Raw genomic sequence first — 22,236 nt, 5'->3', positions numbered from 1 at the left:
ATTGTATTTTTCTTATATGAAGTATTGCTAAACGTTTATTTTAATGTTGTATTTTATGATGTAATTTTTATATGGAAAGCACTTTGGGTCAACTTCTGTTGTTTTTAAATGTGCTATATAAATAAAGGTGACTTGGCTTGACTTGACTAAAAGCTCGACATAGATGGGGCTTGTGCCCCGCAAATAATAACAATACTGCAAGTCTGTGACTCTGTGTGATCTTGTAGATCTGCTATTCTGCTATTAATCAGCATCGCTAGGGGGGGGGGGGGGGGGATACATCCTGACCCAGAGAATCACAACCTTAGATTTACTCCTTTTATGTTGAACTGACACATGCAATACTGGAGAATGAAAACAGTTTGATCTGCACATCACTGCATTCATTTCTTAATGTTTACTTGAGTCCAGCTGTGTGAGGCTCCATAACCATAAAGGCCTATTCATAGTCTGGATCTTCGGTGGTTAGGTGACCACCGAACTACAACATGACGTCACGAGCCGCGGTGAAGAGCAAACCACCGCCACCGCTCCAGCCCTTCTCTCTGTTTTTACTCACCGCCGCTCAGCGTTAAGGCCCATTCATAGTCTGGATTTTCGGTGATGAGGTGACCACCGCTCCGGTGGTGAGCTGACCACCGGAGCTGAAATAACATTGAGCGGTGGTGAGTAAAAACAGAGAGAAGGGCTGGAGCGATGGCGGTGCTTTGCTATTCACCGCAGCTCGTGACGTCATGTTGTAGTTCGGTGGTCACTCCACCACCGTAAATCCAGACTATGTATGAGCCTTTATTTCAGCTCCGGTGGTCACCTCACAAGAGTGGTTGGCTCTTAAAAGAGCTTTGTGGGTTTCGTTAAACGAATGTAGCAGATTTATTTCTTAGCGGCTTTCTCGGTCTTCTTGGGCAGCAGAACAGCCTGGATGTTGGGCAGCACACCGCCCTGAGCGATGGTCACTCCGCCCAGCAGTTTGTTGAGCTCCTCGTCGTTGCGGACGGCCAGCTGGAGGTGACGGGGGATGATACGACTCTTCTTGTTGTCACGGGCAGCGTTTCCAGCCAACTCCAGGATCTCAGCGGTCAGATACTCGAGCACCGCAGCGAGGTACACTGGAGCTCCGGCGCCCACTCTTTTGCCATAGTTGCCTTTACGCAGCAGCCTGTGGACACGACCCACGGGGAACTGGAGCCCGGCACGGGATGAGCGGGTCTTAGCCTTCGCCCTGGCCTTTCCTCCCGTTTTTCTTTTTTTTATATATACTTTATTGAGAAATTATTCAGGATTACAATTCATGCAGAATTACATATATACATAAGTTACATTAATAAATAAATAAATCAATGCATTTCAATACAAGTGTTTTTTTTTTTTTTTTTTTTTTTTTTTTTTTTTCTACAATGTTAATAGGTGCCATGGTGTCAGTTTCTTTTTTTTGTGTCAAGAGTTCTTTGTCTTTTTAGCTCCGTTTGTATCTGTTTGAAGACCACCTCTCCCGAGATGGCCTCCTGGTGAATCACCATGGCACACCTGGTTGTCCACAGTTTGTTTACTACAGTGCAAACCACAGTCCAGTAAAAATCTTGCTCTAGGGCAGACATCCTTTCCTCGAACACTCCATACATGACAGCATTATAGTTTATCTTAATTTTAAAAGCAATTTGTGGCATTTTCCCCCATACAAAGCTGGCCCTTTGGCAGTCCACTAGCAAGTGTTCAATTGTTTCATCTGCACCACAGTTTAAAATTGGGCATTTCACGGTTTTAACAAAGCAGCTCCATTTTACGACAGCTCGTACAGCTAGTCTCCTCACAGAGACCAGCCACATGACGTCTCTCTTTTTTTCAGAGATATTTTTACTACTATTATTTTTTATGCATACGTGCTTCTGAATATTGTTGAGGTACTTGTAGGGGAAAATGCCACCATATAAGTCATCACATATTTTATCATATATACATTTACTATTCATCTCAGTCCAGTCAATATTTAAATGTGCAGAATTATATACCAAATCCCCATACATGATTTTAAAATAAGGAAAAGAGCTTCTTGCCCGGCCCTTCTTTTTGGTCCAACTCAGTGCCTCCCCTATCCACATAGCCCTCCTTTTAAAACCAGCTGCTACATTTTTACAAAACGAAATTTTTAATTTAAGTCCCAAATCCACAGCCCCAAGGCCTCCATTATTTCTACTTTTATATAATAAGTCCCTCTTTGTGACTTCCCTAGTGGTTCCCCATATGAAATTAACTAATGTTTTATTTATATATTTCAGTGTCTGGTCCTTGGGAGGAAATATCGTTGCCAAAAATAACAGTTTTGCCAATACGTATGACGTATGTCTTAATAATTATAATCTGAGCGGGTCTTAGCCTTCGCCCTGGCCTTTCCTCCCGTTTTTCCTCGGCCACTCATTTTGGTGTAGGTTTATTTCTGGAATTGAATATAGAAGAAATATGCCGGTGGAGAGGCGCGCGAGACCCTTTATACGTTCAACAGCACACATTCTACTGCTACTGTCTATGTGCGGCTGTGCGCCCCACCAATGAATGAGAGCGAGGGCTGAGTGTGTACGAGCTCCCCTCCAATCGGTGCTAGTGGCTGAACAGCTCCTCCCAAGGAAGGAGGTTCCTGACCAGAGACGGTTTCTTTCAGAGAGAGAGAGGGCTAGATTTTGAAGGTGCGTTTTACCTATTACAGTAATATGAGCTGGGGGCGTGAGGTATGTCATATTGCAATTTTAAGCATGTTAAGAAGCGCTTTCGACACCCCGTGGAGTGCGCAAAACGGCCTTGAATTAGTCATGGGAGTGTTTAAGGCGTGTTTGAGAGTTACCCAATCAACATGTCCGTACTATTTTCTTTACCAGTCAGCTGATGTCACATACGGAATGCGCACTTTGGGGATCGTTATTATTACATTTCTTCAGGCTGGCACCATAGAAGACATGACATATGACTTTGTCACATTTGGGTTAATTATTCCTATTGCACTGCATGCTGTCACCTTTATGCCTCAAAATAAGTTGTTTCTATTGAGAAACACCAGTAAAATTATATTTTAATTTAAATTATAATTATATTATATTTGAAATGAGTAATGAGTTGAATGCGTGGTGCGTATGCCCGTGATGGTATGGTCTTCGCTCGTAGCATTTTATTGAAGAAGACTTGGATCGAGTGTGATACAGCGTATGAAAGCAAACCTCTCAAGGATTATGGAGATGTTTTTATTTATTTTTAAGGTTGAGAAATGAAATAATTATGGTCGTTTCTAATCTCAACCTTTCAAAAAGAATGGATGCGTCTTTTGCTGGCTGTTGCCATGTCTCATAGAAACAAGTAAATAGGTCTATAAAAATAATCCCAAAATAAGCGCATATAACAGGGGTCTGTAACCTATTTTAAATGAAGTGCCATGTTTTTATTTTCTAGATAGTGAGTCTGCTATATCCAGATTAATTTTAATGACACCACATTAAAATAAAAAACATATTTTGATTGTCCACAAATATAAAGTCCTTCCATCTTTTTAAATATTTTCTTGCACATTGTTATAATGATCATTATATATCCGCCTGCAGTCAGAGTTCATAGTTTTAATGAATGAATGTGATTCATTGTGAGCTGGTAGATCTGCTATTTTCAAAAGTAACATTTTAACAGTGGTGGAAAAAGTACAAAAATATTTTACTTAAGTAAAAGTACTGATTCTCTACTTGAAAATTACTTAAGTAAAAGTACAAAGTACCCATTAAGAAAGTTACTTAAGTAAAAGTATAAAAGTACCTCAAATTAAATGTACTTAAGTACAAAAAGTACTCGGTGTAAAAATGTACTTAAGTATAAAAGTAAAAATTACAAAGTACAAGTAAAAAGTACAACATGCTTTTCAAAATGCCTACAAAGAAATGAAGTCCAAAAGTGGCTTTATTTCAACACTCGTCTCGAAACTGGCCATTCATTATCAATGGCATTTATATGTTTGTGTTGGGATAAACACTAGAAACTAAACTGGCCACTCATTATCATTACAAACAACTCAGGGTGCAAGCAAGCTCACACAAAAATATATTTCAGATTGGGGTCCACAGTAATTTAGGGGAGAATGGGGAGAGCCATTGCAATTTGCAAAACAGACATTATAATTTCGTGAATTCACGCATTATAATTAGCCCTTCACTAATTAAGCCCCACCCACTCCACTTTGCAGGGCAAACTGTCTCCCATTGAGATGCATGTAAATGTGTATTACATTATTGGGGGATAAAGTTGAAACCGATATCAACTTTAACGACCATCCCGTTCGACAGACATGCAATGCACGGTAAAGACTAGGCCTACAGTGATTATTATTGCAATCACCTGGATGGGTGAGTCGTGTAACATTCCTGACATTAAGATGTGTATGTGAGTCCCATACACATGCGCTGCATCTGCTGGTTATTGCAGTTCTGTTTTCGTCACATAATGTGACGAAAACAGAACTGCAATAACCAGCAGATGCAGCGCACGTCAGACACACACACACACACACACACACACACACACACACACACACACACACACACACGCACACACACACACACACACACACACACACACGCACACACACACACACACACCCACACACACACGCACACACACACACACACACAGCGCGGCTCGCTGTTATTTATTCACCGCACCAGAGAGAGACAGAGAGAGAGAGAGAGAGAGAGAGAGAGACGGGCGCTTCTTGTCCAGCTTTTTCAACGCACCGCACCACCATGCTTCTGTGTGAATGTGAACGAATGAGTGAGGCGATGACTTTATAAACTTTATGTGGAAAATGCGGAGATTGCGCATATTTCGCGTGGAAATGTGTAGCGAGTAACGAAAGGTGTCCAATTTTAATGTAGCGGATTAAAAGTACGATTTTTTACTTGTAAATGTAACGAAGTAAAAGTTAAAATACAGAAAAATAAAAATAGTAAATAAAAGTACAAATTCTCAAAATGTGTACTTAAGTACAGTAACGAAGTAATTGTACTTCGTTATTTTCCAACACTGCATTTTAATTACATTTTTGTATTAGCCGTCCTTAAGTTGGGCAAATGCATTAATCTGGGGATCCTTGACATGGGAATGTGCTGTGTGAGGATCACTGGTTTAAACAACATTAGGAGAAACCTTTAGAAACAAGAAAAGCAACCACAACTACCAATATTTACAAGCAACTTTACAGAAAAAGAAGCCGCTTATAATAAACAGACTTGGCAACACTCCAGCAGCGTCCCAGAGCCGCTCAAGTGTAAAATCAAACAGTGCTTTAAATTCTTTTTGCGTTTATGAGGTGCCTAGACCCACGTCTAATCGTTATGCGCAGGTCAAGGGGCTTAATAGCAAATTGCGCAAAGCGAAAATAATTAACATATGGACACTCCCACAATGCTAAAATATTCAGCAACGTCGTATTCCATATGTGTGTGCGTTCAACACGGGACGATAAGGCTTTCATAATACGATTGTGCGCAGAGCGAGGCCAATTTATGTATTACCACATGGTAAAACGCACCTTCAAAATCCAGAGAGTCTTTATTATACACAAGGGAAATTTGTTTTGCTCAGGTCAATGCATACATATACAAATACAATAAAATACCCAGCAAAGTACCAGACAATAATTCTAAAATGTAAAGGGTATTTAAAAGAAAGCAAAGTCTCTCTCCACACATATACACTGTTCATAATCATTTTGTAGGCAAGCATTACTTGTATGTAAGGTAATAATAATAATAAAACTTTATTTGTATAGCACCTTTCATGACATGCAGTTCAAAGTGCTTTACAGAGCAATGGAGAAAAAAATAAGAAAAGCAAGGCATAAACATTTAAAAAAAAACAAGCAGTAATGCAATATAGTGAGGACAAAAAATAAAAGATCAATTAAAAGCAAGCATGTAGAAGTGGGTCTTGAGCTGTGCTTTAAAAATGTCTACAGAGGCTGCCTGTTGAAGGTACAGTGGGAGTTTGTTCCATGCCGTCGGCCCGTAGAAGCAAAAAGCTGCTTCCCGTATTTTTTAGTTGCCATTTTTTTAGGCAAAGCGAACAGGCCAGCAGTGGAAAATATTAAAACGGAACTTAAAAGGAAAAAAACAATGGATCTGAAGAGATTGCACACACACCTAAACTGGCCCACCTTGGCACTGTAGCCTGTCTGGAACAGACTTATCCTGATGTGAGAACTCCCTCTTGGACATTTTATATATTTATTAAATGTTTGTACTGAGTGTGTTGCTCTGGGGGTCTTGCTGCGTGTCGGCTGATAGTCACACATGGCACCAAAGCATGGTGCTATCTGTTGGCGGGCGGCGAGACCCTCAGAGCGGCACATACAGGCGCAGGCATTTGGGCTTTAGGGGGTGTCGCGGATAGTACACATCGCATCAACGGATGGTACTGTGGCGCTCGCGCTCCCTGGCGCCTAAGTGGCTGTGAGCTAAATGTTTTTGATGTATGTATTGATGATGTATTATGTATTATGATGTATGTAATTTGATGTGATGATTTTATACGTTGACAAGCAGCATATATTTTTTTTGTATGGATTTTCAAGTTTTGATATATGTATGACTTGTAACTTTGTGGAAATTTAATAAAATACTTTAAAAAGCGGTAGGAGACCACAAAACATATGGAGAAAACAGAGGGGCAGGGGCAGACTGTCACTGCCATACTATAAACTGGCATATGGGGACTTTACCACAAAACATAGCAATTTAAATATTAACTGGGGAACCCAATCAAATAAAATAATATATTATCTAATAAGTAATAAGATTTATGGAGGTATGGTATTTTTTAAACACTGCTCCTTTGAAGAAAGTAAAAACCTAGTAAATAATTTTAACAGTGGCCTCGTCACTGGGAAGATGCAGGACGTTATGTGGTTAACTACACACGGTAGACTTCCAACTAGAGCAGTGGTTAAATGGAGCTGCTTTGTAAGCACGACGGAATGCCCCATGCCAGACTGTGCAGAACTAGAGACCATATGGCACTTACTCGTAGACTGCAAGAGGTCAAAAGCAATCTGGAGCAAGATGCACGATTTAGGTGTGAAGGTGCCATGCCACAGAGACATTTTGTACGGTATTTTTAACTGCAGAAAAGAAGATTATGATATATATTGGGTTTGTATTTGTGTGACAATTTTTAAGATCTGGACAACTCGGTGTAAAATGGCAATGGACCACATAGTAATTGATGCAAACACTGTTTTTAAACATATTAAAACGGAACTTAAAAGGAAAAAAACAATGGATCTGAAGAGATTGCACACACACCTAAACTGGCCCACCTTGGCACTGTAGTCTGTACAGTCCAGACAAATATAATCTTTGTAACGTATATATATATATATTTTCTGCCCTTATTCTGCCTTATCCTGATGTGAGGACTCCCTCTTGGACATTTTATACCTTTAAGTGTTGGTATTGAGTGTGGGTGGCTCCGGGGGTTTTGTTGCATGCCAGCTGATAGTCACACATGGCACCAAAGCATGGTGCTTCTCTGGGCATAGTTGCCTTTACGCAGCAGCCTGTGAACACGACCTACGGGGAACTGGAGCCCGGCACGGGATGAGCGGGTCTTGGCCTTCTGCCTGACCTTCCCTCCAGTTTTTCCTCGTCCACTCATTTTTAGTAGGTTAGGTTTATTTCTAGAATAATAAGCACTCGAAGAAATATAAAGAAAGTGGCTAAGAAGCCCGCAGCAGCCAAGAAGGCTCCAGCCAAGAAGGTTGCCAAACCCAAAGCAGCAAAGAAGGCAGCACCCAAAAAGAAGTAAACCGTCTGCTCCATTTTATACCCACAAAAGGCTCTTTTAAGAGCCAACCACATTATTTTATAAGAGTAACCTATCTTCACTATAATGATGATCATGTGAGCACCAGGCAGTTTATACCTGTGTGAATGAATTAATGAATATTTCATTTCCGTGTCCAGATCAATTGGACATCAACATGAGGTTATCAGACACAGCAATTCAAAAATGATAAAAAAAAACAATAACATTCAAGTTCAACAGCCATATGTCCATAATACTAGAAGTCAAACACCACCAATTATTAAAAGGCCAGTTCTAATCCGGCGTTTCTCTTCACAACTAATTTTGCTAAACCACGAATCAGCTTCGTTCAAATCAACATTGAATAGTGGACAATTGACAAATCATTAAGGCCTACATTATCGAGAGTAGGCCTAAGCCCTAAAGCATAGGAAAATAAGCCATGAAGTCATGGAATGTTATTATTTATGCCTTCCAATGGTTTTTACAAATGTTTAAATATAAATTATTGTATCAGGCTCTTGCATGATAATAATGATATCATTTAATATTAAATAATGACATCTCAAATTTATGTAGTGCTTTTCTGAGTAATTAGTACCCACATACACTTTACACACGAGGTGCAAGAAGAAGCAACATGTAAAATTTATTTAACTTTATTAGGGAGTTAAAAAGACGCAGAATAATGCCAATAAAAACAGGGAAAGCAATATTGGAGTGGCAAAAATACTGACAAGAAACAACAGCAATTATATGATTATACAGTTGAATAGCAATACTGTAAAAACAAATGATTTGACCACGGGGAGGAGTATGTGTGGGTGGGGGGAGGGTGCACATTGGCAACGCCCACGCAGCTCTCTCTGTGCGTGTCCTCCCTTACGTCCTCAGAATACGCATAAAAAGGCACGGCTCTGAGCTCTCAAGTCACTCAGTTTTCTAACTGCAACTACAGCTGAACTCAAAATGTCAGGAAGGGGGAAGGGAGGAAAAGGTCTTGGAAAAGGAGGCGCTAAGCGTCATCGCAAGGTTCTTCGTGATAACATCCAGGGAATCACCAAGCCCGCTATCCGCCGTTTAGCTCGCCGTGGCGGAGTGAAGCGTATCTCCGGTCTGATCTACGAGGAGACCCGCGGTGTCCTCAAGGTGTTCCTGGAGAACGTGATCCGTGACGCCGTCACCTACACCGAGCACGCCAAGAGAAAGACCGTGACCGCCATGGATGTTGTCTATGCTCTGAAGAGACAGGGACGCACTCTGTACGGATTCGGAGGTTAATAACGCTGACTTGATCTACCAACAACCCAAAGGCTCTTTTAAGAGCCGCCCACACTTTCTCTACAGAGCAGATTCCATTATACAATTTCTAGAACCTTTTGAAGATTTGTACTTAACTACGGTAGTATATTACTCGTTTGCCCTGAAAAATAAATCCTAGATTTTGCAATCAGAGTTTTTAGTAGCCTTTGACTAGTCTGAACAAACTGTTGTAGTGGAGCGTGCTTAAATAACTGGCACAAACTGAGACATGGGCCATAAAGCTAAAAATAGTCTGCATTTTTTTTTTTTTTTTTGATGCCGAATACATTAATGACAAAGTACTTTTATGAATACAGATGAGAGCTGTGCATCATAACAGCAACAACTATGACACAGGATCAAAGCAAAATACGGTATGCATTATCTTAAAGTATTATTATAGGTCCTCTTAGTATATTGGGTCCCTTATGTACTACTTTTGGCTGCTGTTGACGACACAATAGCACCCAGCTGCAGTCTCGCAGACGAGACGTGCTCCGTGAGGGGACTGTGCTCTGTGAGGGCGGTGATCCGTGAGGGACCGGAAACTTAACTTTGGTCCATTATTTCTCCACTTTAATAATACCAATTGGTATTGTGTTTTACATAATTTAATCGTTGATTAGTCACCTTTACAACGAGGTACAGCTTGTCATGACCACGCGTCCGTGGAATGAGCAACATTGCTAAACGTCTCCACTTTAATATTACCAATTGTGTGTGTGTGTGTGTGTGTGTGTGTGTGTGTGTATATATATATTATTATTTATATATATAGTATTATGGCTGTCAAACGATTACATTTAAAAAAAAAATACATTACATTTCTTAAAAATGTATTAGTCATGATCAATGATGTCCAAAATATGCCGTATTTTTCTGGAGACTATATTGTTGTGGGAATAGAAAGATAAATAACAGTAGGCCAATCAGACTATACCAGTAAGACGCCCTGAGGGCGAAAAGTGAGGTCACGTGCACACATCTGCCTGGGTGACGGCAGACTACTGGGCGAGCGCTGGTGCTTTGGCATGGGGGGGTCAGATCAACATATGGAATTAATTCTGTACTGGCATTGGAGCGTGTCTTGAGTGTACAGGGTTTGATGAGGTCAGATCAACATATGTAATGTCAGAACAGGTCAGCTCCATATATGGAGATCGAAGGGTGGCAGCGGGGGCAGTGTCTTGAGTGTACAGGGTTTGATGAGGGCCCAGGTAGGGCCGGGCCTTCATTTTTGGGCCTGAGAACTCTACTAATAACTTTGGGTCTAGAGTTTGAATGGACAGGTATCAGTCAAAAAGGAAACATCGAAGAGGAAGGACGGGTGGGGAGGGATCAACATATGGAATGTCAGAACAGGTCAGCTCCATATATGGAGACCTAAGGGTTTGAGGTCAGATGTAGAGTTGCTGGCCGGCTCAGCTCCATATATGGAGATATAGGTGATGATCCAGTCTTTTCCATGTATGGCTATCCAGGGTTTGATTAGGTCAGTGTTGTGATCTTATATCATATATGGAAACGGCCATATATGGTGGCGTGACGTGTCACGAGGCATGATGTCATGAGACGTGACAATATATGGAGGCGTGACATGACACACTTACTGACTGACTGACGGGAAATGCAGGTTTTCATAGTAAACAGTGGCCTACAGTCGCAACACATTGTCCCCCAATGCATATGGTCCTGTGTCTGTGGTCTATGGTCTGGACAAGTATCACTTGTATCATACGGGGTTATAGCAACTTATTACATTACTTAAATGCCTTGATATCATGTCATATTCGACCATACAGGCCTAGCCTATTGCATATAATTGTATTTTTGTTAGATTTGTATTTCTTCAAATATGCTCACTTGCCAACTAATAAGCTTTCAATGAAACTATTACCTACAACAAACTACATCAAACTTTTCCAAACCGAGCACGTAATTATGATTAAGCACAGCTGGTACTATACACAATGCATTTAACCCTCTAAGACCCAGCGTTGCTTTTTAGCAACAATTTTATTTTAATTAATTACTAAATTATTATAATTTTTTCTGTTCTTGCAATGCCATTTCAATGGCATTAGTCATGATATTTGCATATAAACACCCCCCACAGAGGCTGAAATTCACACAAATAAAAAATGTTTTGAACATTTTTTAACCTAAGACTTTTGACCTTTACCCTAATAAAAGTAGGTAAAATAATTGTAATATGTTTTTTTGTGATCATTAGAATGTCTAGAACACGTTTTATTCATTATTGTGAAAGATATCCCCCAAATGTAAATTATTAATTTATTATATCATTATTATACATTTTTCATCAAACTTTTTTTTTTTTTAACATCTTTTTTAGTCTTAGTCCTAGTAGTAGCCTACAAAGTAGTAAGGTTGAAATATATTTTTTGCAAGTAGAAATTAATGCGGGTGTTAGAGGGTTAAGCGCACCAGCAAGTGCGTGTCGTGCACGCGCATGGTGTTGCGTGCGTGCATGTGCGCTTGTGCAAGACATTGGAAATTAACCTTTACATGGAAAGAGTGGTTGGCTCTTAAAAGAGCCTTTGTGGGTTTCGTTAAACGAATGTAGCAGATTTATTTCTTAGCGGCTTTCTCGGTCTTCTTGGGCAGCAGAACAGCCTGGATGTTGGGCAGCACACCGCCCTGAGCGATGGTCACTCCGCCCAGCAGTTTGTTGAGCTCCTCGTCGTTGCGGACGGCCAGCTGGAGGTGACGGGGGATTATACGACTCTTCTTGTTGTCACGGGCAGCGTTTCCAGCCAACTCCAGGATCTCTGCGGTCAGATACTCGAGCACCGCAGCGAGGTACACTGGAGCTCCGGCGCCCACTCTTTTGCCATAGTTGCCTTTACGCAGCAGCCTGTGGACACGACCCACGGGGAACTGGAGCCCGGCACGGGATGAGCGGGTCTTAGCCTTCGCCCTGGCCTTTCCTCCAGTTTTTCCTCGGCCACTCATTTTGGTGTAGGTTTATTTCTGGAATTGAATATAGAAGAAATATGCTGGTGGAGAGGCGCGCGAGACCCTTTATATGTTCAACAGCACACATTCTACTGCTACTGTCTATGTGCGGCTGTGCGCCCCACCAATGAATGAGAGCGAGGGCTGAGTGTGTACGAGCTCCCCTCCAATCGGTGCTAGTGGCTGAACAGCTCCTCCCAAGGAAGGAGGTTCCTGACCAGAGACGGTTTCTTTCAGAGAGAGAGAGAGTCTTTATTATACACAAGGGAAATTTGTTTTGCTCAGGTCAATGCATACATATACAAATACAATAAAATACCCAGCAAAGTACCAGACAATAATTCTAAAATGTAAAGGGTATATTTAAAAGAAAGCAAAGTCTCTCGCCACACATATACACTGTTCATAATCATTTTGTAGGCAAGCATTACTTGTATGTAAGGTAATAATAATAATACAACTTTATTTGTATAGCACCTTTCATGACATGCAGCTCAAAGTGCTTTACAGAGCAATGGAGAAAAAAATTAAGAAAAGCAAGGCATAAACATAAAAAAAAAACAAGCAGTAGACCTAATGCAATATAGTGAGGACAAAAAATAAAAGATAAATTAAAAGCAAGGGTGTAGAAGTGGGTCTTGAGCTGTGCTTTAAAAATGTCTACAGAGGCTGCCTGTTGAAGGTACAGTGGGGGTTTGTTCCATGCCGTCGGCCCGTAGAAGCAAAAAGCTGCTTCCCGTATTTTTTAGTTGCCATTTTTTTAGGAAAGCGAACAGGCCAGCAGTGGAAGATCTTAGGGGGCCGTATTCAAACATGAATACGGCAGTTGGTGGCATAACGGCTACCAGTGACCACTGTTCATGTGATATATAGATAACAAACTGCAACAGATTGTTTAATGTAACTCGCCATGGTCTTATATATATATAATACCATGGCGAGTTACATTAAACCAGATGGAAACATTATTCAAGGGTTAAAGGACATCGCTAACAAGCTAAGGATTCACTCACTCAAAGCGACATTCGCCTCAAACTCTGGTCACCCCACCTCATGTCAATATATATATATATATATATATATATATATATAGGGTTGTTATCTGTATTTGAAAAGTTAAAATCTAAGGGTAGTTGAATCACATAATTTGAACAGTACGTCTGTCCACCAATGCATGACATAGATTATGCCTCTCAGTCGATCACGTTAGGTCACTCACGTATACGATGACTGTATTATGACTTTGCCTGACAATGTCTAAAAACTAAACAATGCCTCAACATGCATGTGTAGTAGCTGTTATCAGTGCTGTGGGTATAATGATGGCAGTATTCCATTGCCACAGTATTTGGGGTACAGTCTATTTATTACGTCAGTCATGTGGTAGACTGTGGTATGACTGACACACCAATTTGGGCAAACTCAGGAATTTCCATATATGGGGGATAAAGTGACAAAGACAACAGACAACACAGACAGAATATCTTCTCTCTGTGCCACTTGTGTTTTCTCCTCGATTAAAACAACATATCACAAACTATACCTTCTATTTTATGAAATGCAACAAAGAGCTGACCAGTTATGCACACGTGCATTTTTTTCATTAATATGTCTTAGGTAAAAACAGCACTCTGGTTTTCAAGTTATATGCTCAAAACATCATCCACAGTCCGAGCAGTTTTTATATTTTATATTATTATTTTATATTTATTCTAAACCATTTTAAACTATGTCACATTAACAACAATACTCACAATCCCTTTGGCAGACATTCATGGCGACTTGATACCATAAATAAACTATAGGCTACTCTTCTTCTGTCCTTAATTTTGATATAAATGAAAGGTTTTCTGACCCCAGTAAACACATTCCAGTTAAAGTCAGCATGATGGTGGAGATGATCCTGACTTCCAATGACAGATTGTCAGCTGAAAACTTGGTCCATTTGTGGACAAATAACTTACTGTGATCAACTACAGAAAACAAAACGTGTTTAAATCTTCAATAAACTTTGGTGTCTGATCTGATTATGGTTTCACTGACACAGTCCTGCATGGTCCTGGCTGCATGTACCACTGATAATGTGTAATCAGTCAATTGTGATAACATGGTGTATACAGAACGAATTATTTGACTAATCAGTGTTTTTTTAACACATTATATTTATAGTTGATATACAGTTTCAGTTTGTAGCCAACGTTATTGTAGTGTACATAATGTAAAAAGAACCATGCTCATCCACTGAAAAAACGTATACATATTGTAAAAAGAACCACCGCTCATCCGCTGAAAAAACTTAAGTGATTTGCTGGAGCCACAAATTGAACATGAGAAAAATAAAGGGAAGCTCTGCACACTCAGATCTGTTGCACAATCAATGTATTTATTTAGCAAGCTTTCGGTCTACTGACCTTCTTCAGGATAGGATCAGTATACATATTGTAAAATTTTTACACGGTCCCACCTTGTAAAAAGGCTGGTGTGAGACAAAATATGTTATTATTGCAATCACATGGTCAGTATCACATCATCATGGTTAGATATCACAAATTCACTATGCTCACACTATCATGGTAAGCATCTTGTCAGTATCATTTGCAAAGGTAATGTAATATGTAATAGTAATATATAAAGTTAGATAGACAACATTGGAATGCCATTCATTAATTTGTTTTGTTGTAGGACTATTAGTACTATCAGAAATACTTCAAATATAAGCCAGTTAGTCTCAAGTATGTATGTTTAGAATCCACACATGAGGGAGTTAACCTTAAACCTTAATGTGGTTGTGATATTGTACTGTGATGTATTAATTACTCTGATTAGTCTGATAACAATTGTTACACTAAATTCGGATGCCTAGAAACATGCTCAACCCCCACCTGCGCTTTGAGAAGCTTGTAAGCTTGTAGATTAGATTTAAACCAAAACTCTAGACTTGCTTTGTAAGTTGGTACAGAAGTGTGAACAACTGCTGGTTTTGATGTGAGTTCAATACAATGAAACAATGCCTCCCTTCCCCAACAGGGTAGAGCTATGCAGCGGAATGTCTGAGTGAGTGATTGAGGTGATTTAAATAATTTGCATGTTGATCACACGTTAAATCCTTGGTTTATTTCAGTTTAATAATATCTGGGATTTATATAGCGCTTTTCATGACACTCAAAGACGCTTTACAAAGTTTACATGTGTTGGGGCCAGGGGGGGACAAGAAAAAATGACAACTTTATTAGAAAAAACAATTAAAAGAATAAAACCAATAAAACAGTGCATATAACAATATTTTTAAAAACACATCAGCATGGGAATGCGATTGTGAACAGGTGGGTTTTCAGTGAAGATTTGAAGGTAGGAAGTGAGGGGGCATCTCGGATGTGTTTGGGGAGAGCGTTCCAGAGGGTAGGGGCGGCCACGGAGAAGGCCCTGTGTTCATTGGAACACCGTGAAAACTCTAAATTAGAAAATAAATATTACAAATCAATGATTTCATAGTTTAACAATAATATCTGTGCATTAAATACATCAATTGATTACCATCAACAACACAATGGTTAATTCATAGTCAATATAATACAGTGTGAGTGATACAATAAATCAAATAATTTCAAAACAAGACCAATACAATACCAAGTAAACGTATACCATAAGTCCATAACCAAATATACCAAACCAAACGAACCATCAAACCCAAAATACAATTAATTAAAGTAAATCATGAATGAAACCCAAAACAGAAAACATAATAAATATTAATATACCTCACTCCACTAGGGCTAGGGCTGGAAAGGCCACAGTAAACACTGTGGACAATGTAAAAGGCTCAGTCAACTGATGCTACAAGTCTTGATAGTTCAACATTACCAAATAAACAGTGTGAAAACATGAATGTTGCAAACAAACATACATAATATGTTACGGTGTCAAAATGTGTTGAACCCAAAATGCAGAGTCACGACTAACAAACAGCGGAGTAGTGTTCAAACACTAATTTATTAATTAAATGCAGAACAAAAGGCAGGCTAACAAAAAGGCAGAGGATAAGCAATCCCAAAAATGCACACACAAAAATAGGTACGAGCAAATTACCAGAGGTATTCAAGGCAGGGTCCAGAGGAACAGAGACACAGGCAAGAGCTCCAGGGTAGACATCATAACAACAATGTATGAACTGACAAAGTCTGAATGCAATGAGTCCAGTTATATATGGGGCAGGCTGATTGTCAAAGTGTTCACAGGTGGGATGACGAGGGGGTTGGAGACAGGTGAGTGAACTGACTGTGTGAGTGGAAGGGAAAGTAGGAGTGGCCAGGGCTGACATGGTCTGTGGAGGGACAGATCCTAACAGTACCCCCCCCTCAAGGGACGGATACCAGACGTCCAACAACCTTGATGAGGGACGAGCAGGGCGGGTGGAGGGGGCCTGGAGGAGGGAAACTGAGGCAGAGCAAAGGGGCTCTTCAGGTGGGCGGCCAGGAAGCTGGGGCGAGGGAGATGAGTCGACATCTGGTGGACGACCCGGGCGCTGAGACGAGGGAGACGTGTCGACATCTGGTGGACGACCCGGGTGCTGAGACGAGGGAGACGTGTCGACATCTGGTGGACGACCCGGGTGCTGAGACGAGGGAGACGTGTCGACATCTGGTGGGCGACCCGGGTGCTGAGACGAGGGAGACGTGTCGACATCTGGTGGACGACCCGGGTGCTGAGACGAGGAGACGTCGCCTGCCGGATGGCCAGGAGGCAGAGCGGTGGCGTCGTCAGGAGGGCGGCCTGGAGGCCGAGACGGGGTAGCGGAGGAGTCATCAGGAGGACGGCCTGGAGGCCGAGACGAGGCAGTGGACTGTGTAAGCGGCGCCGGGGATGCTGCAGACATAGCCGAGACCAAGGACGCTGCAGGCTGAGGCGACGCTGCAGGCTGAGGCGAAGCCAGGGATGCTGCAGGCTGAGGCGACACCAGTGACGCTGCAGGCTCGGAAGGTGACGCCGGAGGTACTGCAGGCAGAGTCGAGGCCGGAGGTGCTGCAGTCAGAGGCGAGGCCAGAGCTGCTGCAGGCAGAGGTGACGCCACGGGAGAAGCTGCAGGCTCTGGAGCCGGAGCTGCAGGCGTCAGGGCTGCAGAGGATGCTGCAGGCAGAGGCGAGGCCGGAGGTACTGCAGGTGGGACTGCAGGCGGAGCTGCAGGCGGGACTGCAGGCAAAGCGGCAGGCGGGACTGCAGGCGGAGGAGGCAGAGCTGCAGGTGGAACTGCAGGCGGAGGAGGCAGAGCTGCAGGTGGAACTGCAGGCGGAGGAGGCGGAGCTGCAGGCGGGACTGCACGTGGAGGCGGAGCTGCAGGCGGGACTGCAGGCAGAGGCGGAGCTGCAGGTGGAACTGCAGGCGGAGGCGACGCTGCAGGCTGAGCTGCAGGTACAGGAGGCGAGGCTGCAGGCGGAGCTGCAGGCTCAGGAGGCAGGGCTGCAGGTGGGACTGCAGGCGGAGAACAGGAGGAGGATGCTGCAGACTCTGGAGACGGAACCCCAGGGGACTCTGCACACCCAGGAGACGAGAAGGATGCTGCAGACTCTGGAGACGGAACCCCAGAGGACTCTGCACACCCAGGAGACGAGGAGGATGCTGCAGACTCTGGAGACGGAACCCCAGGGGACTCTGCACACCCAGGAGACGGGGAGGATGCTGCAGACTCTGGAGACGGAACCCCAGGGGACTCTGCACACCCAGGAGACGAGAAGGATGCTGCAGACTCTGGAGACGGAACCCCAGAGGACTCTGCACACCCAGGAGACGAGGAGGATGTTGGGACCCCAGAGAACACTGCACACCCAGGGGATGAGGAGGGTGCTGCAGACTCTGGAGATGGAGAGCAGGCAGACAGCAGCTGACGGAAACAGCCGAACAAAAAGCCCAGGGCCAGAGCTCCCACAACCTCGGTCTGAAACGGATCAACATTGGAGATGACCGACAAGGGCTCTGGCAGGTCACTGGCTGATAGGGCTGTCGAGGTTGCAGAGGGCGCAGGCAGGACATCTAGGGAGATGGCTGGCAAGGGCTCTGGCAGGTCGGCAGTAGATATCACCGGTGAGGGTGCAGAGGGCACAGGTGGGTCACCAATGGAGACAGCAGGCTGGACGGGCTGGTGGATGCTGGGCAACACGTTGCTCTGGACGCCGGGCAGCGGGGTGCCGGGCAGGGGAGTGCTGGGCAGGCTGGGCGGCGGAGAGCTGGGCGGCAGAGGTTCCTGGTGGTGTCGGCGGCCACGCCTACTCCTAGCAGGCCCACGGTTCCCCCCCCTGTCAGGGCAGGCGGGCTGGATGGGCTTGGTGGCTGGGAGACCCAGGGAGACACCCCCCCGCCTGTTGACACAACGGGGACCCCCCCGAGCCAGACAGGTGCCACGGTTCCCCCCCCTGTCAGGACAGGCGGGCTGGATGGGCTTGGTGGCTGGGAGACCCAGGGAGACCCCCCCCCGCCTGTTGACACAACGGGGACCCCCCCGAGCCAGACGGGTGCCATAAAAGGGGCTTTGCGCATGGAGTTGTTCTGAACAGACAGGACTTTCCTCATCGCAGAAAAAATAATCCATATCCTTCTGCCGGTTAGCATCAGGGTTTTGAACATGACGTGGATCAGAAAATGATTCAATTTTTGCCTGTCTGTAAAAATAGGTAGGCAAGTCAACATATTGAACATTCTGCTGATCGGAAACAGGGTTGGTGGGCTGCAGGCTCACCACTCCAAGCCTTACAGACCGGGGTGCTGGCTGGGAAGCAATAGGCAATGAGCTGGTGTCTAAAAAGCCTTTAAGCCTCCTCTGCACTACATCCAGGTGGGGAACAAAATGGCTGACCCAGGGCCTCTCCTTGAACCACTGCTGCTGAATAGATATTTCCACATGGATCTGAGCACGCAGCTTAGGGGCAGAGACCATGAAACGATCAACCAAAATGTCAAAGTCCACCACCCTTTGGTGAAAAAGCCTTAACTCTGCTGGGTTCATTTTGGTCAGTTCATTCTGTTACGGTGTCAAAATGTGTTGAACCCAAAATGCAGAGTCACGACTAACAAACAGCGGAGTAGTGTTCAAACACTAATTTATTAATTAAATGCAGAACAAAAGGCAGGCTAACAAAAAGGCAGAGGATAAGCAATCCCAAAAATGCACACACAAAAATAGGTACGAGCAAATTACCAGAGGTATTCAAGGCAGGGTCCAGAGGAACAGAGACACAGGCAAGAGCTCCAGGGTAGACATCATAACAACAATGTATGAACTGACAAAGTCTGAATGCAATGAGTCCAGTTATATATGGGGCAGGCTGATTGTCAAAGTGTTCACAGGTGGGATGACGAGGGGGTTGGAGACAGGTGAGTGAACTGACTGTGTGAGTGGAAGGGAAAGTAGGAGTGGCCAGGGCTGACATGGTCTGTGGAGGGACAGATCCTAACATAATATATATATATATATATAGTAAAGGTTTCAGCTACAACCAGTCAATGTGCAAATTAAATCCATGTCGGTTTCAGACCATTGGTGAGAACAAAGACAGCAAAACAGGTTTGGCACCGCCCAGTGCACTGCAGAGCAGTCTGCCTGTCCTCACTTAGGTCCTCAGAGCACACTTATAACAAGGAGGATCTGAGCTCATCATTCATTCACTTTAGAATCTTCAACGTTGTCCAGGCAAGATCGTTCAGTGAGAGACAGGGTTTCGGACCAAGTTAGAGTCTAGGTTGTACTACCATTTTCCATTTAATTCTAAGTTTAGCGTTATTAGGCTCGGGCATAATGGCAGATAAAATTGATATGTCCTTAGACGACATTATCAAACAGAAAAGGTCGCAGAGAGGAGGAGGCCGCGGAGGCAGAGGCCGCAGTGGTGGCCGTGGTGGCGGCCGTCTTGGAGGAGCCACCGGGAGAGCCACCGGCAGCTCCGTCCCCATGAGGAGCCGAGGCAACCTCAACCGGGGTCGAGGCAGATCTACGCCGTACAGCTGGCCTAAACAGCTTGACATGTTCGACAATGCTGGTGGTGGAGGAGCTGGTGTGGAAACTGGAGGGAGGCTCCTTGTCTCAAACATGGACTTTGGTGTCTCTGAAGCAGATATCCAGGAACTTTTTGCAGAGTTTGGTACACTGAAGAAGGCTGCTGTCCATTATGACCGCTCTGGAAGGTGTTTGGGGACTGCAGATGTCCACTTTGAAAGGAGGGCAGATGCCCTGAAGGCCATGAAACGGTACAACGGCATGCCACTTGATGGGCGCCCCATGAACATACAGCTCGTCACCTCAAAGATTGATAACCAGCGACGGCCTCCCATGCAGGGTCTGAACAGAGGTGGAGGTATGAATAGCCGTGTTGGTGGCGTTGGAGGCAAGCAGAAGGGACGTGGAGGCCGCGGAGGAGGTGGTGCCAGAGGCCGGGGGAGAGGCGGACGCGGTGCTGGTGGTGCCAAAAAACAGCCGCTTTCTGCAGAGAAGCTTGATGCCCAGCTAGATGCATACAATGCCAGGATGGACACCACTTTGTAGAGCTTATTGATCTACCAACAACCCAAAGGCTCTTTTAAGAGCCACCTACATGCACTTTACAGAGTTTATTCCATTAAAGTAGGCAACATGTGCTTAAAGCTTGCATATGAGCTATATGATTCATGGACTGGCAGTGGTTAGGTCTAATACAATCTCTTTACATGTATTACATCATAGTGCTGCATTGAACAGCCAACCTTTTGCATTGTGTATATTCAGAGGCTATATTAACATATCCACAGTTATGTAGAAACTGAATTTTATTCATTACCATAGGCTTTGGGATCTGGTCTTACTGATCTAATTTACTAATGAGTAATAATAATGCATCTAACTGAATTAACTAGATTTTAATGTGTGATTTAAATCACTCCATCATAAACTAGAATAAAATTGCGTGACTATTTTTGGTTAAACAAGTTTACATGACAATGGGCCATTTGCTTTAAATGAAAATTGTGACTCATTGGAGTCACATGGGTTGACCAAACATTTGTGTTTGATTTCTGATTGTTGGTGGTGTTCTGCCCCTCCCCCCTCATCAAACACAAATGTTGTTTAAAGTAATTTAATGCAATCAAACAGGACTTCTCTGTTTGGATGTATGGCTGTCAAGGCCAGAACGTTTTTTGCCACTCAGTAGACATTCCCGCATAACTTCCGGGTATGATGATGTCACGCGCATAAGGGGTTAAAGTTCTCAGTCCTGGGGACTGATTTCAGTCCTGAGGATTTCATATGGGTCATTTAATGAGATCAGTGCAGATTTGCAAAAAAACATTTTCAGTCTTGGGATTTTTTTTTGCTTTAAGCCCTATATTCAAGGTTCAGATTAATTGATTGATTGAAATATTTATTAACAGTTTGCAGTTACAGTGCATTTCAAGCACAAACTCAATACAAAGACTGTTAACTGTGAGTGAGTGGACGACCCAATTAAGCATTCCACTTGTTTACAACAGGGTCCACCTTGTTCAATTCATCAAAACGTACAAATAGACACTTCTAAAGTTAAAGAACAGAACAGGAATTCATCATACTATAGTATAAAGGAAGCAAAAAGGGAAAAGAAACAGTGAGGGGAAAAGGGTGCAAGCGATCTATGCATGCCTGTGATACATGAACATTTACGAAGTATAATTAAATGATCACAGGCATTCTAGGTCTAATTGTCTCCCTAAAATATAACTAGGGTAGGGACTACCCAGAATAGGGATATATGATAATAAATAAACATTTAGGGTAAATCTATATTTCAATTCGAATTAATAGCTATTCCACTCTCCAATTTAAATGTAACACATACAGTATGTATACACATACATACTGGCACAATGTTTCTTGAGGGGGAAAAAAATATATAAGACATTTTAGAAGCGGTCAAAAATTGTGTATGTAATAATAGTTAAAGAAAGAAAAAAAAATATATATATATATATAATAGTATAACTGTGCTATATAAGTTGCCTGCAAATGTGTGGTGTTTCATCTATTTTACATTTTATTGAGCTATGTCATATTTTTTGTAAATGGCACCATTGGTATTGAATTGAATTGAATTATACATTTGAGTGTGAAATTACCTGAAACATGTCAGA

At 43.0% G+C, this 22,236-nt stretch overlaps 5 protein-coding genes across 5 annotated transcripts in view; 3 read left to right on the top strand and 2 right to left on the bottom strand.

Moving 5' to 3' along the window:
* LOC308335367 (E3 ubiquitin-protein ligase rfwd3.S-like) overlaps positions 1-22,236 on the top strand; it is a gene marked incomplete at both ends in the record, with an annotated part of 324,422 nt that overhangs the window by 57,999 nt on the left and 244,187 nt on the right. The window lies entirely within an intron of this gene.
* On the bottom strand, positions 874-7,680 carry LOC308335867 (histone H2A-like; the record flags this gene model as incomplete). The annotated part of the gene is made up of 2 exons (XM_080793086.1): positions 874-1,243; positions 7,529-7,680. The coding sequence occupies 2 exons, from the start codon at positions 7,678-7,680 to the stop codon at positions 874-876; spliced, it is 522 nt and encodes a 173-aa protein (XP_080649212.1).
* LOC308335420 (histone H4) lies at positions 8,800-9,184 on the top strand (the record flags this gene model as incomplete). Its single annotated transcript, XM_080792447.1, has 1 exon — positions 8,800-9,184. The coding sequence occupies one exon, from the start codon at positions 8,800-8,802 to the stop codon at positions 9,109-9,111; it is 312 nt and encodes a 103-aa protein (XP_080648573.1). The 3' UTR covers positions 9,112-9,184.
* Positions 11,725-12,108, bottom strand: LOC308335406 (histone H2A-like; the record flags this gene model as incomplete). Its single annotated transcript, XM_080792433.1, has 1 exon — positions 11,725-12,108. One exon carries the CDS (start codon positions 12,106-12,108, stop codon positions 11,725-11,727), a length of 384 nt encoding a protein of 127 aa, XP_080648559.1.
* On the top strand, positions 19,895-20,638 carry LOC308335866 (THO complex subunit 4-like; the record flags this gene model as incomplete). The annotated part of the gene is made up of 1 exon (XM_080793085.1): positions 19,895-20,638. The coding sequence occupies one exon, from the start codon at positions 19,895-19,897 to the stop codon at positions 20,636-20,638; it is 744 nt and encodes a 247-aa protein (XP_080649211.1).

This window comes from Protomyctophum bolini, assembly GCF_963924005.1.
Source record: "Protomyctophum bolini genome assembly, chromosome: 20".
Classification (NCBI taxonomy): domain Eukaryota; kingdom Metazoa; phylum Chordata; class Actinopteri; order Myctophiformes; family Myctophidae; genus Protomyctophum; species Protomyctophum bolini.
The sequence above is the reverse complement of the archived record's forward strand: the minus strand, read 5'-3'. Positions and strand labels throughout refer to the sequence as shown.